The following is a 16,506-nucleotide window of genomic DNA, read 5'->3' as shown; positions in this document are numbered from 1 at the left end:
ATCATCTCTGGGCAGGATTGTATTTTACAGGGTTTTACCTTCTACTGAAAACACTGCAAGTTTTTCTGTGTATCTATATTAATTTATACCAACAACAAAGCTTCATTCTTGTAGCCAGCTGTGAAATCTCCTTTCAGGACTTAAAAAGTTAATAACTATAATAAACTAGAAGCTTGCCCTTTAACATGCATTTAAATCTGTAGTAAAGATTCCATATGCTACTTATCAGTCATAGGGGAATTCACTTAATGTGTGCCTTGATTTATTATTTACTGCAGAAGTGGTTTTCTTTAAAGTATTATTTAAATATTGTGAAGATACTGCCAGTGTCCAATTTCCAGACCTATAGTCCATGTGCCAGTGTCTCAAACTGTGAGAGAATTTCCTTATCAAAAATAAGGAAAATGTTTTGGCAATTTCCGAATATATGAGTAAAATAAACAGCCAACCCGCAGTTATAGCTACACTTCAGAAGGAGTGTCAGCCTTAGCCCTGAATTCCTGTTAATGTTTCTGTTATTTAAGTGCAGGTTTTCAGTATTTTCTTCTTGTACTGAAATATAATGAAGTTTTTTTTACTTATTAACTAATAGTTTCTTCTTTGCTTGCACCAAACACTCTGTCCTCCTTCAAATCCCTCCTTAAATCCAACTATTTCCCCATAGCTTTTAAATGCTAAAGCTCTTTTTTGATGTTGTGTGAAGAATTCTGTTCTCTTATTGTGTATATTGTGTCTGTCAGTGAAAGAATGCAAGCTTCTCAAGGCAGAGATGTGACTTTTTATATGATTTATATTGCAAAAAGAGTAATTTCCATTATAGCAAAATATGAATCTGTTAAATGTAGTAAGTTTTTTTGTTTGTTTGTTTTTTTCTGACCCAAAATGTTGTCCATTAAACATAATAAGCACTTTAAACTTCTACCTGTTGGAGGAATAAATTTGTTAAAAAGAACAGTTGCTTCTGCAAAACAAGTGTTTTACTAACTAGGCTTCTGATGTCTTTGTCTTTAGGAAAGGATTCAAGCTCTGGAGACAGAGCTGCAGGCTGTTAGCCACAGTAAGATGATGTTGGAGAAAGAGCTGCAAGAAGTAATTTCACTCACCAGCCAGGAGCTTGAGGAGTACAGGGAAAAAGTGATTGAACTTGAGGATGAGGTAATTGCCTGAGCTTTCCTGGCAGACAGGGAGGTTCAGTGTACAGCCCAGAGGGCAAAAGAGGATTTGGGACTGAACTGTTCAAATAAAATGAAAGTTTGTTCTAATCTTACAAAGGGAAGATTGTGTCCACCACACTTGCTAATTTTGCTGCAAGCTGCCAACTCCTCATGGTTTTATTGGGCCCTTATCATTAATAGTAGGATTTATTCAATGGTATTTTTAGTAAAAGTCATGGACAGGTCACGGGCAATAAACAAAAATTCACAGCCCATGACCTGTCCCTGACTTATATTATAAATACACCTAACTAAATCTTGGGGGTGGGGATGCTGCTGAGGGGACACCCCAGAGGCCATTGCTGGGGAGCCCTGGCGGGGGGGGGGGCGGGCGCTGCTGATGGGGGTCGGGGCCACTGGCACCAGCTGCCTGGGGCCGCCAAGCAGCGGCTGCTCCGGCCGCCTCAGAGACTACTGCTCAGGCAGTCCCTGGGGCCAGCCGCACCAGCCACTGCTCAGGCGGTCCTCAGGCTAGCTGCCTGGAGACTGCCTGAGCAGCAGCCGGTGCAGCTGACTGCCGGGCCGCCCCAGGGACTGGCTGCAGAACCAGGCCAGCAGCGGCTGGTGCGACTGTCCCCGGGGCCACTTGAGCAGTTGGCCCTGGAGCCAGCTGCTTGGGCAGCCCTAGGGTCAGCCACACTGGCTGCTGCAGAAGTCATGGAGGTCGTGGAACCGCAACCTCCGTGACAAACATGGAGCCCTACTTATAATACAGGGGAAAAAAAGAGTAGGGGTGAAAGAAAAGAAGCTCCTACATGAAAGAGACCAACTAAGCCTGGTCAAGAGATGCTGAGTACCCAGGACTCCCATTAATTCACTGTTGAAATTCTAAGGTGGCACTAGAAATATGCAGGATTGACCTCTCTACCATCAGTAGCTCATCCCTTCTTTTCTTCTCCTATGGATAGTAGTTATGCCCTCTACTTCTAGCCATTAATCTCCTGAAGAAAATCAGAATAAGAATCTGGTTGAACTAAATTTTAGAAGCATCTATTGTGAAAGTTGGAAAATTTAACATCATATGCACAAAGCAATCATCATGTTTGATGAGTCTACCTCACAACTGCTTATGGCAATAATATTGTGATTTTATTTTTTTTGGTTGCAGCTTCAGGAATCTAGAGGTTTCAGGAGGAAGATAAAACGTTTAGAAGAAATAAACAAGAAGTTGGCCCTCGAACTGGAACATGAACGAGGGAAGCTCACTGGTCTTGGTCAGTCTAACACTGCTTTGCGGGAGCACAACAAGATCCTAGAAACAGCACTAGCAAAGAGAGAGGCAGACCTGGTACAGCTGAATCTCCAGGTATTCAAAGCATTTGACTTTTTGATGTGGCATTTTTTAGAAGAGAAGGCTAATATTCTTCTGATTGCAGAAGGTACAGGGACCGGATTATGTCTGTAGATTTTCATTCAAAACACGTGTTTAAAGAAATGGTGTGCTGTCTCCAGGTCCCGGTCTCATGTAGCTTACATTAGAATAATAATATAGGTATGGGAGACATGTCATTAAAAAAAAATTCCTGCTGGGTTAAATTAAGAACTTTCTCAATGAAAACATTAACAAAAATTTGCAAAAATGAAAGTGGCAAATTTAATACAGCTCTTGGTAACATATACCTTGTACCACATAAAGATCTGATATCATTGTTGATGTTCTTACTAATTTTAATATTTATGTCAATATAGCACCTTCCCCCCCCCCCCCCCCTCCATCTCCAATCTGCATTCACCATCACTGAAATATAGCCATTTCAGGGGTGAGAGAGCAGTGTGCAGTGAGAGTGAATAGCAGTAATGGGAGGGGAAGTTTTGCCAAGGATTCTCAGGCAAACTCTTACTCTTTCATAGGTGCCATGGGCTCTTTAAAATGTGCAGAAAAGATCCACATACCTAATAAATTTCATGTTACTTACTTCCTTTGGAAGGTTTTGTGGCATTTTTTGTTTCTGAAAAGTAGGTCCTGTCTGCACCCTACTGTATTGAATTCTGAAAGTTAAATAACTCAACATTTGTAATTCTCCACCACCTCCAACGGGGGAGTTGGGGTGGAGGGACCTTCCTCCATCTCTGTTGGAACTTTGAGAATTCCCATGTTTTCCTCGTTCCCCAGTGCCCTTGAGACTCTGTCATGACAACAGTTCTTCCATCCGAGGGAGTCAACTTAAAAGCATCATTAGACTCTCAAGGCTATGCAAGTTGTGCAAGGAGGGGCACTGACCCCCTCACTAGATAAGGCATGTCTCTACAGTGCACCCAGATCTAGGTCCGGGTGGGAGGGGAGTTGACCCAAAGTGTTTGAATGAATGATTAAAATTATACCTAAAAACAAGGATAATATTTTATTCAAAGCCAGCCTTTTAATAACCCTAAACCTTCTTTTTGTAAAAAATAGTTAACACTTCATGTCTTACACACAACTGCATGCAAATGAACAATACTTCACTAGTCAGAAGGTACTACTGCCTTTTTTTCCCCTCTACCCCCATCCCCCTGCCCCAAATCTTCTGGACATTGTGCACAGACCCTGTGTTGTGCCATTGAACCTCTGGTTTTGTGATACCATAGGTTCAAGCAGTCCTAAAGCGTAAAGAGGAGGAGGATCAGCAAATGAAACAACTTATTCAAGCCTTACAGACTGCCTTAGAAAGAGAAAAGTCAAAAGTTAATAACCTTAAAGAGCAGGTAAGGGCTCGGATTCTGCTTTATTACTTCATAGGTGATTTAAATACAAAATACTGAATAAGTAGCAAATTCTGTTTTGTGTGCGCGTGTCTCACCCATGTATCATCTCTACCTTTTTATAATCCTGTAATACTGGTCAGATAAAGAGCAGCTGTCTGTTTTGCATCTGTAGGTTGCGGCAGCCAAAGTAGATGCAGCACATAACCGTCGTCATTATAGAGCTGCTGTTCTTGAGCTGAGCGAAATTAAGAAAGAGCTACAAGCCAAAGAACTGCTTGTCCAAGCCCTTCAGGCTGAAGCAGACAAACTACAGTAAGTACACAATAACATATACTACACACTAAGTTTCTTAGAACAAGGTGAATAAAATGGTTGCAATCTATTAAGAAATCTAAGAACTACTTATGTATTTGAATTTTTGGCTTTGGCCCTCTGTGTGGAATTAGTCCTGTCTGAGTCTTATCACTTGCCACAAGTGTGCACTGCTTGCAAAAACGTGTCTATTTTCTGTCTCATGATTCTTTTACTATATCTGGGGTACACCTTCTTCAGACCATTTCACTTGCACTTCTTACAGTTTTGATACAGATGAACCCTGCTTCATAGACTAGATGAGCTTAACACTCTACTCAATATCTTGACTCTGTTGCACAGCCCTGAGACCTTAATTGCAGGATGACCTTGATAAGCAAATGAGGCTTCAGCTGACTATCCACTTTCTTGGTATATACTAAATTGTTTTGTTATGTGGGAATTTGAACTGTCTGCTTGCTGTTGAACATACTGGTTATTCCATCATGTTCCAGTGTCTTCAGTGGAACAACCTTAGAATGCAGGATGTGAAAATTTGAAGTACAAGACCTCAGTGAAGCTGCTAACAGGATTTTGAGCTCTTCGGATTAATGCTTTTTTTTTTTTAAATGTCAAATAACTTCCTTAAGGCTAAGCACACGTCGTACTTCTTTAACTATACCAGTATAGGTCCATCCACTGTGGATGGAATAGTTTATTCCAATGTGAGAAGGGGAATAAGCTATGCCAGTATAAGCACTTTTATACAGGTATAACTGTGACCACGTTAAGAGTTGTACCCATATAACTATTTTGGTAAGAAATCACACCCCAGCTGAAATAGATATACCAGTACAAAAACTGTGGGTAGACCAGGCCTATTCCTCCCTCCACCATAGAATTAACTTGTCATCTCACAGCCTCAGTCCTGCAGATAAAACTGACATCAATGCCAGAATGGATCAATATGGGAAACTGCTTCTTTTAAAATATCCTACTAACAGCTTTCCCTTCATATGAAATATTATCAGCCATCAAGACATTTGTCAAGAAGTACAGTATGTAGCTATATAACAATATATGTATCTTATTGAAATTCTGTCTTTTGGCTAAAATCCAAAGGTGAGCATATAGACAAAGCCTGTCAAAAAATAGTTCACCAGACTTTGTTTAATGAAATTAGCAGCAAACTATTTTGTGCCTCAAGCTGATAATCTATATCACGTACTGTTAAATATTTCATCTTATTAGCCATATCTGTTATATTATAAAGAGATAAAAGTACAGATAATGGCAATTTTGAGGTTTTCTGCCACTTCCATTCTAGGGTTGAGGATGGGAAACATTCTCAAGAAGTATCTCAGTTCCAGCAAGAGTTGGCAGAAGCCCGGTCTCAACTCCAGCTTCTACAGAAACAGCTGGATGAACAACTTAGCAAACAGCCTGTAGAAAACCAAGAGGTAAAATCTTCTAGTTAATTCCTTACTCCCATACTACATATGTCTTATTCAGGAGCATGAAACAGGTGGTTTAATTCACACCTCAGTCGGCAATTTTTGTATGATTTTGTTTTAATCAGCAGTCTAAAAAGTGGGAGATGTTTTCAACAAATAAGTAACAATTAAAATACTCATCAAATTTGTGATTGATTGCTCCTGTAGTGAATTTTAAGGTACTTTCCTCCCTCCCCCCCGCCCCCCTAGGTTGAAGACCTCAAATGGGAGGTGGAGCAGAAGGAGAGAGAAATACAAACGATGAAGCACCAGTTGGATATGACTGAGCAACGCAGTCAAAAGGAGTTAGAAGGAATACAGCTAGTATTACAGGTACTTGATCTGGCCTGTATGACTCTGATAGACAGGTGTTTTCACTGAAGAGTAAATCTACAATAGGGGAGGAGATACTTAGTAGGATAACACTTAGAGGGATACTATAAGCTTAAAAAGTAAACTACTGTACCAGTGTTGCATATAAAACTGTAGATGATTAAAACTGAGAGACTTTTTGAGTTTTATTTCATTATTGTGTTTGCTTTTTGTACTGAAACAAGCTTGGACAATCAGCATAGGCTAGTCATATATTTCTAATTGGCGTCACTTTCTGGTTCTTCTGCATGAACACAATGCTGTGCTCAGTTTGCAAATAATAGCAATGGAGTGTGGTGTAGGGGGGCGGTAATTACTATTGAAATTAAAGAAACGATGGAAATATTTCTGTTGGGTCTTGTCAAAACTTACTTTTTACCAAACCTAAATCTAAACTTCACTTGACAGTGCCCCTTCAAGAAACCTTGCACTGGGGAATTATCGAACAAATGACTTGATAGGAATAGGTACTGTAGGACTTATAGATCATAGTTTAAATGATGCTAGTATCTATCACTGCAAGGAGGAGCAAGAATATGCTGTTTAAATAAGTTGTCCTATAACACACTTTCAAAAGATAATACATTGAATTAAATGTTTATGGCTTATATTAGTGGCATATCCTAAACTGGCATCTGACTTCAGAATTTAGAAAGTAATTGAAATATTTAAACTAGTAGAATATATAAAACCTCTAGAGCCATTCAGCTTGCAGTTAAATGGTTTTTAGCAGTTAAAATATGAACACTATACTAATAAGCTGGAATTTTCCACTTTAGACTGTTTCCCTCACATTGTTTTTAAGCTTCTTTAACGGTTAATTTTTCATTCTTTAGAATATCAAGACCGAGTTGGAGATGGTGCGGGAAGATCTGTCAATGACTCAGAAGGACAAGTTCATGCTTCAGGCTAAAGTGACTGAATTGAAGAACAGCATGAAGACATTGCTGCAGCAGAACCAGCAGCTGAAGACAGACCTGAAACATGGCAAGATGAAGAAGGTATTTAAGTAGGAAAAATACTTTATTTTAAAATAATTGGAATGTGACATGGGAACAAAGTTTTCTGTAGCATAACTTCATGAGAACCCTGATACAACCATAATGTCAGAATTACACGTGGTGATCAGTGGTTTTCTTATTTTTTAAATAGTAATTCCTGGGGGATTTGCTGGTTTGTAAACAGGGAGTTCACTTCTCTTTCAGCAGAATGTCTTTCTTTCTGTGTATTGAAGCAACATGTTGTATTCACATGTTGATTCAATGCAACAAACCAAAAAAGGAGAGAGAGAAATAATAAATGGTGGGCAAATTTTCATTCCTTTAGATAATCCCTTAAAAGGGCACATGCTTATGCAGTCTGTTCAAGTCCTTTCTGGTCTCTTTCACTCATATTTTCAACAGTTAATGGCTTCTTCACTAGTTCTCATATTTAGTACTTATGAAGAAAGGTACTGTAGCAGTGATTCTCTCTCTTTTTATTTCTGCTGACTACTTAGTAAGAGAATCTTTCATGGACCAACTCCCCTTCCAATCTCCCAGTATTTGATTATCAAAATATTTCACCTTGAGAACAGCAGGAAGGGTTTTGCAGATCACTGGTGATCCACTGATTACAGGTTGAGAATTAGTCCCATCAGCCTAGCCCAAAATGCCTATGCCAGTATTTTGTCTGAACTGTTGAGTAACTCCCCTCCCCCCCCCGACATTATAGTTAAAACTTACCACAGAGGACCACGGCAATTAATTTAACTCCATACTGTCTCAGTTGCCTATTCATTGGTCCCTTAATAGTATGAAATCTTGACTAGAGACTGTCCCTCTTATCTAGTATATAGAACTGAAGAACTTTTGACTCCACCTCACCTACCTGTCTAGAATATATTTGTTTACCCACAAGTATGACTGACAAACTGGACTGATTCAGTCTGTTATGTAGCTGAGCCTACTCTTTGAGTAACCTTCTATTATCCTCTGAACTCTGACCCCCATGCAAGTATGTAGATATGGAGCAGGATTTAACACTGTTCCTCTGTGGCAAGAGTGACATCGAGGAACGTGTTTTTATTCTGTTTCTGTTTGGGTTTTTTGTTTTTCCTTTAAACAGAAGAAGGAACTGAAGGGAGAGATTAATTCTTCAAATCCGGTGACTCCAGTGAAGATTCCTGACTGTCCAGTCCCTGCTGCGCTGCTAGAAGAGCTATTGAAACCACCAACAGCTGTGAGCAAGGAGCCTTTAAAAAACCTGAACAGCTGTCTCCGCCAACTAAAGTATGACACTTGTTTTTTTTTTTAAACCACGTTATTTAGTATTAAAAATATTTTTTAAAGTCTGCCACTAGTGTGCATCTGGAAGGTGACCCCTGTGTTAGTTTTATCTTTGATGTGCTGCCTGGATTCCTGTCTGCTATAGAATGTTCATTAAACGTTTTCATTTTTGTAGCAATTTTCATATCTCACCCTACAAAACTCCCAAGTGAGCTGTATTGCTAAGAGAGCTACACTCCCTCCCTATCCAAAGCAGATTCTGGGATGGCAGGTTGATTGTGCTAAGGTTTTTGTCTGTTCCTTATTCTCTATTGCTTTCTGCCCCTTCTTCTTCCACTTTATTTATTTATTCCAGCATTATTTGCTCTCCAGCATGTCAGTATGTTAGTATAATGTACATCCAAGTTGCTGTCACCCAGCTGCTTGGGAAGGTTAAATGCCTCCACTGAGGTTACAGTTCTGCTTCATGCCTGACCAGGGGGGATGTATGGAAAAGAGCACACTGCAATGTTGCTCTCTCTCTTTGGACTAAGTGTATCCTCTCCATGTTGCTCCCAGCCCAGGGATTAAGAATCCTGCGTTTCTTGGAGACTTAGGCAATGTCTACAGTTAAAACACCGCAGCTGCACTGCTGTAGTGCTTCAGTGTCACTACAGCAACGGGAGGGGTGCTCTCCCATCACTGTAGTTAATCCACCTCCCTGAGAGGCAGTAGCTAGGTTGATGGGAAAATTCTTCTGTTGACCTAGTGTTGTTTACACCAGGGGTTAGATTGGCTTAACTCATGTCTTTTAGAGATGTGAAAAATCCACATCTCTGAGACATTAGCTATGCAGTGTAAGTTTTCAGCATAGACTGACTCTCAGTTCCCATATATAAGTGCATTGTGTTTCTATTATGCTTCAGGTAATTTTGGGTAGATATCAGACTTCAGAAATGATTGAAATGAATCAATCATGCCTTTTTTTTTTTTTTTGTGTGATTAACTTTCAACTGATATTTCCGCTGTCTCTCCCACCATTTTCAAAAGGCAAGAAATGGACAGCCTTCAGCGTCAGATGGAGGAACATACCATAACAGTACATGAATCAATGTCTTCATGGACTCAGATCGAAGGGCAATTAATGGACCTAACTTCTACCTGTCCTGCAACAGCATCAGGCGAGCAGGAAATTCCTGCTGTGGACATAAAAGAACAGAATCACAATGCTGGTGACAAAGAAGCGTTGAAACAATGACCATTGTTTTTCATCACAACTGCTTTAAGCGTGTACAGGAATCTTTATCATTATTTGTTTCAGTGGATTTCTTTGTTAAAGGCAAAAGCAGAGCAAATGAATGGTTTCAAGGAATCAGTAAAACATTCATTGCAGACCATGCTGTATTAAGGTTTCCTGTGAGGGATGGTTTCATCTCACTGAAGTAGTGAAATCCATGTTGGGGACAGATGATAAATTTGGCCCATTTATGAGTCTAGGCAGAAATTCAGAGGAAGGGTTAAAAAAATCTGAATTATTACAGAGAGAGGCCAAGAAGACAGTGTTAGATTCTGGATCTGGATTTGTTTAATTTAGTTAAGGAATCACTGTAATCTTGCAACATCAGATTATCTCAAATTTTTCACCATCTTGGGCTGCATCCAAATCGTATCTGGAAAAGTAAGTCTTTTTCCAGTTCCAACCATAGGCACTGGGTCAGGCTTGGGAATCTGAATCCAAAACCTCCACCCTCTTGAATTCAGGCTGTAGGTGTCCGGATTTCAGATTTTGGTTCAAGCCTGTCTCTAGTTATGACAAGCACCATTGCCCTATATTAAAAGAAATGGACTATGAAAGTTGGTCAGTGCAGACCAGTAACTTTCTTTGGCAATGTTTGCCCAGGACATTGTCTGGAGTGCCTGATTTCCCTCTTGCATTCTCAGGCCAGTGGGGAGCTTTGTTTCACTGCACAAATGCTTTTTTTGCACCTTTTTAGTTAATTTCTGAAGAAGACATCCCCGGTACAGGGTATGTATATAAATAACCATCATCTGACCTGTTTTAATATGCTTATACAGTAAATTAAGATTGACATGGGTGTTTTTGTTACTGTCATTGTTTTAATGTATGACATTTAAGTTTACTGTTGGAAAACATTGTACATAGTCCTTAAAGAAACTAGCCCAAAAAACCAGAGATTTTAGAAATGTAACTATTTTATTTGTATCTTAAAGACAAAATGATATGCCTATAAAATTATTTTTATTTTCATTAGCTTTAACTTTTCTCATCCCACTCCCAAGTAGATGCATATTGTTTATGAATGGCACTACTGCAGCCTTCCTTGCAAAGGCACCCTGTTCAATTTAATGCAAGATGACTGAAGCAACTGCCTTAGAGTCATTTCTCCTTTGATCACATCCCTGTCCTGTTGACAGTGCACGGATAGGGTCATCCCTTCCTCCTCGTTCCTCTAGAAGTAACACCGATGCTTTGTTTTGCCTACTCTACAGTCTGAATCACACTTTGCACATGACAAACTTACATCTAGAGGAATCAGTGGATGCTCACGTACATACATGTACTTTTTGTTTTTCTTGAAAGATATAGAAAATAGGGACAGTTACATGCTCTGTAGTTTGGATTTTTTTGACCAATCAATACAAGTAGATTAAATTACTGAAAAAACTGATGAGGTTCTTGTGCGATAAGGATTGTTTGGTACTTAGATTTTGCATATACTAAGACACATTATCATCCTTATCTCTGTTCTGCAGATGGTCAAAACCCATCTTTTTCTAGAAAGGCAGTTATCTTTCCTCTGAGAGGGCTGCTTTTTTGCAATATCTTTAAAATAAAAATAAAAAGCTAAAACAAACCAATTTACCTTTTATCTCAAAATTTAGTTCTCTAAACCCCTTTTACTCAAGCTCTAATCCTGATGAACAGCTTGTACTACAACAGTGTCTAAACTGACTGACTGTAAAACTCCAGTATTGGATTATATCTTATCTTTTTGCTAAAATAAAATATGAAGGACTGATATTAAAGTTAAAAGTCAAGGATTTCGGATTTGAGAGGGAAGGAATGCTTTAATGTGGCATTAGTTGCCAATCATGTAGGATTACTGAACTGTTTTGAAAAAAGCCAAAAGCTTTACTGACTCTCCCAGATGTGCTAATGTTTATATACTACTTAAGTCTTATTTTACAGAGTAATGGTACTGACTAATTTTGCTGCTGTTCGTGTCCTTTAAGCTGCCTGTATATTGTGCTCTGAGGAAAAAATAAAAATACTGTATTGTTAATTGATCAAGTTAAAACTACATAATGACTAATATATTCAGTGCAAAAAACGTATCAAATGTTCAGGTTTTTAAGTAAAATACCATTTGTGCAGGGTTAATATTACTGTTCTGTGTGACAAAATGCATTATCTACAGGTTAAGAATCCATTATGTTTTAATTTGTAAGTTTGGCAACATTTGTACAGCCAAAGCATTTATCTGAGATTTGTATTGTACTAGTTATCATAATGCACCCTTTTTCAGGGCAATGCTGCATCTTTCTTATGACCGCTTTAAAAGACATCAGTGTATATTAATACAGCAAAGTAGCCTTAAGTGTATAGTTTTCCTCTTAAGAAAAGAGATACATTAGCAGGGCCGTCCCTATGGAGGTGCGGGGCCTGGGGCGGAAGTGACGAATCTGTCTCTTCTGGGACCGACCCATCACTTCTGGGACTGACCACACCGGCCAATCACACTGGCCTGTGGGGCCCCCCAAAGCGCGGAGCCTGGAGTGGTCATCCTGATTCACCGTACCCAAGGGACGGCTCTGTACATTTTGTTATGTGAAAATTGATTTCCCCTTTACTCAACCAACCTGTCTCTGAGGGTAACCAGTTTCCTTTTTTAGACCCTGAAGATATCATACTTCTTGTTCCTTTAATTTATATTCACCACCCTTTAGAAAACAAAAACAAAACCCTTCCTCGGGACCTAAAAGGGGTGGATGACACTTGAGGGTGCTAAACCCTATGAAGTGCTGAGGACATCCTACTCCTCGTGAAGTCAGCAGGAGTTGAGGGAATTCAGCATATCCTAGGAGATGCTCGGCACATTACAGGTCCAAGCCTTCACTTTAGAGCCCTTCAACCTTATTCCTTAATTCAGAGAGGTGGTGATTGTTTTTTAAAAGGTTCTCCCTTGCACCCTGGGGCTCAGCATGTCTCCACAGCAGTCTCAGATCTCTTGTTTCTCAGGCCAGTAAAACCTAGGAGTGGGAATAAAAACCCTGGTCCCTCCTGCATGTATAAGAGCACTGACAAATAATTAAGAAGAAAATCAGTGCCTCATTAACATTGGTGTGCTTTTAGAAACTAAAGGAATAATCTCAAAGGGATCTATTTTTGCTGTGGTTTTGCACTGCAATGGAATGTAATTTCTATGTATGTTTCCTCACTCCTAGTAGTTGCTACTTCCCCAGCCAAGTTTTAATGATGAAAGAGAAATAAATGTTGCTGTATTGTAAAAAAATTACTACGTAATAAGGTGGTAAAGGCTGCAGCATTATTTTTCAAAACCATGTATTGTTTTTGCTTTTTTGAAGAAAATTTCCCAGTTGTCTGTTTAAACCTATGTTGGAAGGAAGCTTCTGTAGTTAGTCTCTGGTGTTGTATTTTGCATGAAGTTTAATTCCATTGTCTTCCAGGTTACTTGGAAATTTTTGTGTGCCACATTAGGTGGTCAACTCAGTCCTTCCTCTTCTTGTGAAAAGAGTCTGATCCCATACTCTTCACTCAGGCAATACCCCTATTGAAATCTGTGGGAGTTTCATGTGTGTAAGGAGTATAGTATAAGTGCCCAGAATGGAAATTCTATCTAGGGCATATACATTCATGTATTGTATATTCCTCCTCATATAAGTGAAATTCAGTGTTGTGAGGGTTTAACAGCAATTAAGATATCCCCCAGGGTGCATTGATGGTGATTAATCTGGGCAATATAAATTTGATTCCAAGATAGCAAATTCACTACTGGTTTAATAGATGCACAAACTGGTGATGTATGTTTATGTCAATTTTGGGAGTGAGGTGTGAATTCTTGCATGTCATACCCCCAGTGACCAGAAGCCTTTTTTATGGATACAGTGTTTTCATTATGAAAGCAGTGACAGCCCAGAGTAACCATTAATGCTAGCCAGATGGGAGGGAAATGTTCTAAATATTGTAAAAGAAACGCTGTCATGTTTTATACGTGATTTTCAGTCATCTACTGTCTAATTCAATTGTATTTATAAAAACATTGTCATTTCACAAAGTTTCTGAGTGGATAACCCAGGGGAGGGAGGAGTTATACTATGTACAACTAATGATTATGACCTTACAAAGCATGTAATTAAAAAAAATTAAGGTGTGCATAGGAAATCCTTAAAAGTTTTGTGCAATAAACTATTTTTGGTAAAGGGTTTCATGTTTTTACTTTGATAGTGAAATTAGTACACTTTTTTGCAGTAAACTTTTTTATATATAAAATTCTAAAGATGCTGTACAGAAACTTTTTAAAAAGATCTGTTTATTTTAAAGGAATATTTTATTGTATATTGCTTTACAATCAATAGTTTAAATGTTTTAAGATTCATTGTAATTATGTTTCCATTATATTTAATTTATTGAGAGTGTGCTGAACATGTCAGGAATGATGAAAAATAAGTGGGGTGCATCTGTCTTGGCTGGATTTTGCTGACATTTGAAGTCAAATGTACAAAACTAAACAGTCGGGAAATGTCAATGATTTTAATTTAAATACAGAAATTTGAAATGAAAAGAAACTAATAAATGACTGTACCTTGCTTTCAGCATTAAACAGTGTAAGTTAAAGGGATGTTGTCAACCTCTACTTCAAGGCCTCTTATTTAAAGTTGTACACACTGGCTGGTTTATTGTAGTGTCATGCCTGTACAATCCCTATAAACTCTCAAGGTAGATATGCTATACATGCCTTGTCCATACAGGTCCTAGCATTAACTGACTGTGTCCTGAAACTGTCCTACAATAACGTTTTTAATATGATTTCAGGTCTTACAGCTGTGCTGGCTAGCATGAATGAAGCCTAACATCACTTCTTTTTTGAAATGGTGTACTATTCACAGTGGACAGCAGTTATGTTTACTAAAATAATTTTGAATGGCTCTCAAAGAACACTTTGATGCATGATCTGTCCACCTTGCAGACAAAACCATACATTTAATTAAAAACTTTGTTACAAGATTTTTTCCTAGCACATCACTTCTGTAACACAGACAGGAACAAGTAGTGGGTGTAGTTTTAGAGAAGACAATTTGTAGTTCAAAAATAATTGATAGTCAAAAAATCAGCTTTCATGATGAAATGTTGCCCTAGGAAACTAAAACTTATTTTCTACATTTGTCTGCCAGGTGCTTAAAATGTTTAATTTGATGTATGTTAAAATTAGCTGGTATGAAAGGAATTCTAAATTTAATTCATCTGTCTCTACACCTCTCACCCCTTTTCTAGTTTTTTCCCTTTGGCTCACTTTCCCACCACTCTGCCAATGATGCTCATTCCAAGGCACTCTGACACCTCAGAGGCATCTGGTGCAAGCTGTCTGTGTTTCAGATTTATATATGTGTGAGGCCAAGCTAGATAGCCATGTCATAAAGTGGGTTAAAATTCAGCCTTGTCTCCAGGAGAAAAACCTTGGTTCGGTGATTGGTTCTTAGAGGGTTGCTGCCCTCTTAAGTGGGTGGAGACTTTTAAAATGGTAGTTTTATTTTAGCGAAAGGATAGCTGTAAAAACACAAATTTACTTTCTATCCAAGAAGCACAAACTAAAAACAACTGTAGAATTATAAACTCAATCAGAGCCAGACACCACTGAGTGGTCAGGAGACAACCAGACTCCAAGGAAACTTATCAATTAATCTGGTAGCCCTTTAGCTGCAAAGTGGATTCCATCAACTAGCAGGTCAAGTAAACTCTGAAACATAGGCCAAAAGTAACCCCATGTCCCTAGGAGTCCACCATTACCAATACATTGTCCACAGCCAGCTCCAACCTCTTCTTTTTCAGGTTCCTCCTCCAGCCTTGCTGCTTTTGTGATACTTAATAAAACAAGAAGTTGTATGTTAGTCCCTTTTCTGGGTTTCATACAGTATCCAGTCTTATGCCTGTCTTAAAGAGTAAGCTCTTTTGGGGCACAGATTGTTTACATTTTCTGTTTTATCTAGCTTAAGTATGTTGTGGGCACTGAAACAATCACTGAATTAGAGTAGGGCTTCTAAAACTAGTGAAAGAGCAGTGGCCAGTTGAGAAAGGTACCGATGCCCTGGGGGGGACCTACATGGCAGCATTTTCTGAAATCAGACATGTCTGGTTCTAAATAAAACCTATGCACCTAGAGGACGACGGAAGGGCTGGGGATCAGATTCTGAATATACTGTAAATGTAACTGGATAAAGGAATACTTTTTCATAAAATAATTTTGCTGAAATACAGGGCTTCTGCACTCATCTGCTTGTTTTTAAATGGCTGAGTCAAGATTAGTGCTGTTTCTTTGGACTATTTTTAAAAATAAAGTTAAACTGTTTATCTGCATAACCTTTTTGGGGTGTTATTCAGGGATGCTGGAACAAATTTTATAGTGGGGGTGCTGAGAGCCATTGAACCAAACTGTAAACCCTGTCTATAATGGAAACCACTTCAAGCCAGGGGGTGCTGCAGCATCCGCAGCACCTCTGGGTGTTACTGATTCCCAAGTTCTTTGGGATCTAGCTGCTAATGTGGCAGTGTCTCACGATAGCCTTAGCTGAACATTATCAAGGGCTGGACTACACCACTTCCACAAGGACCAAATGTTGTTAACTGAGTGAGTAACAAATCTTCAGAATGACAAAAAAATAAAATTGGAAAAAATCTTTCAAAAGATTTTAATAAAGTTCTTAAATTAGTGAAAGCATCAGTATTAGAACAATAAAAGTGTGATACAGCCACACTACAGTGTTACCAACACACAGTGTACAAAACAGATTCCAGGACGGCAGCTCCAGGCATCACTGTATCCTACACAATCCAGGAAACACTTGTCCAAATCAACTCACATTTGACAGGAAAACCCTCTATTTTGTTCCCTACAACTCAACCTACTACGTTTTGGGGGTGGGAGGAGGCGATGGGGCAGAACTTAG

The 16,506-nt window shown here is 38.9% G+C and overlaps 1 protein-coding gene across 4 annotated transcripts in view; it reads left to right on the top strand.

The window, feature by feature from the left end:
- The window catches only part of GOLGA3 (golgin A3), a 39,297-nt gene extending 25,105 nt beyond the window's left edge, over positions 1–14,192 (top strand). For all 4 annotated transcript variants that reach the window (XM_054006360.1, XM_054006355.1, XM_054006358.1 and 1 more), the window contains 9 exons: positions 1,012–1,155; positions 2,323–2,520; positions 3,783–3,899; positions 4,072–4,211; positions 5,518–5,650; positions 5,894–6,016; positions 6,892–7,056; positions 8,162–8,325; positions 9,352–14,192. In XM_054006360.1, coding sequence (XP_053862335.1) covers positions 1,012–1,155; positions 2,323–2,520; positions 3,783–3,899; positions 4,072–4,211; positions 5,518–5,650; positions 5,894–6,016; positions 6,892–7,056; positions 8,162–8,325; positions 9,352–9,559 — 1,392 coding nt within the window. In that variant the 3' untranslated portion in view covers positions 9,560–14,192. The remainder of the gene's footprint in view (positions 1–1,011; positions 1,156–2,322; positions 2,521–3,782; positions 3,900–4,071; positions 4,212–5,517; positions 5,651–5,893; positions 6,017–6,891; positions 7,057–8,161; positions 8,326–9,351) is intronic.
- Positions 14,193–16,506: the final 2,314 nt, after the last annotated feature.

The sequence above is a fragment of the Malaclemys terrapin genome, chromosome 16 (assembly GCF_027887155.1).
Source record: "Malaclemys terrapin pileata isolate rMalTer1 chromosome 16, rMalTer1.hap1, whole genome shotgun sequence".
Classification (NCBI taxonomy): Eukaryota; Metazoa; Chordata; order Testudines; family Emydidae; genus Malaclemys; species Malaclemys terrapin.
The sequence above is the reverse complement of the archived record's forward strand: the minus strand, read 5'-3'. Positions and strand labels throughout refer to the sequence as shown.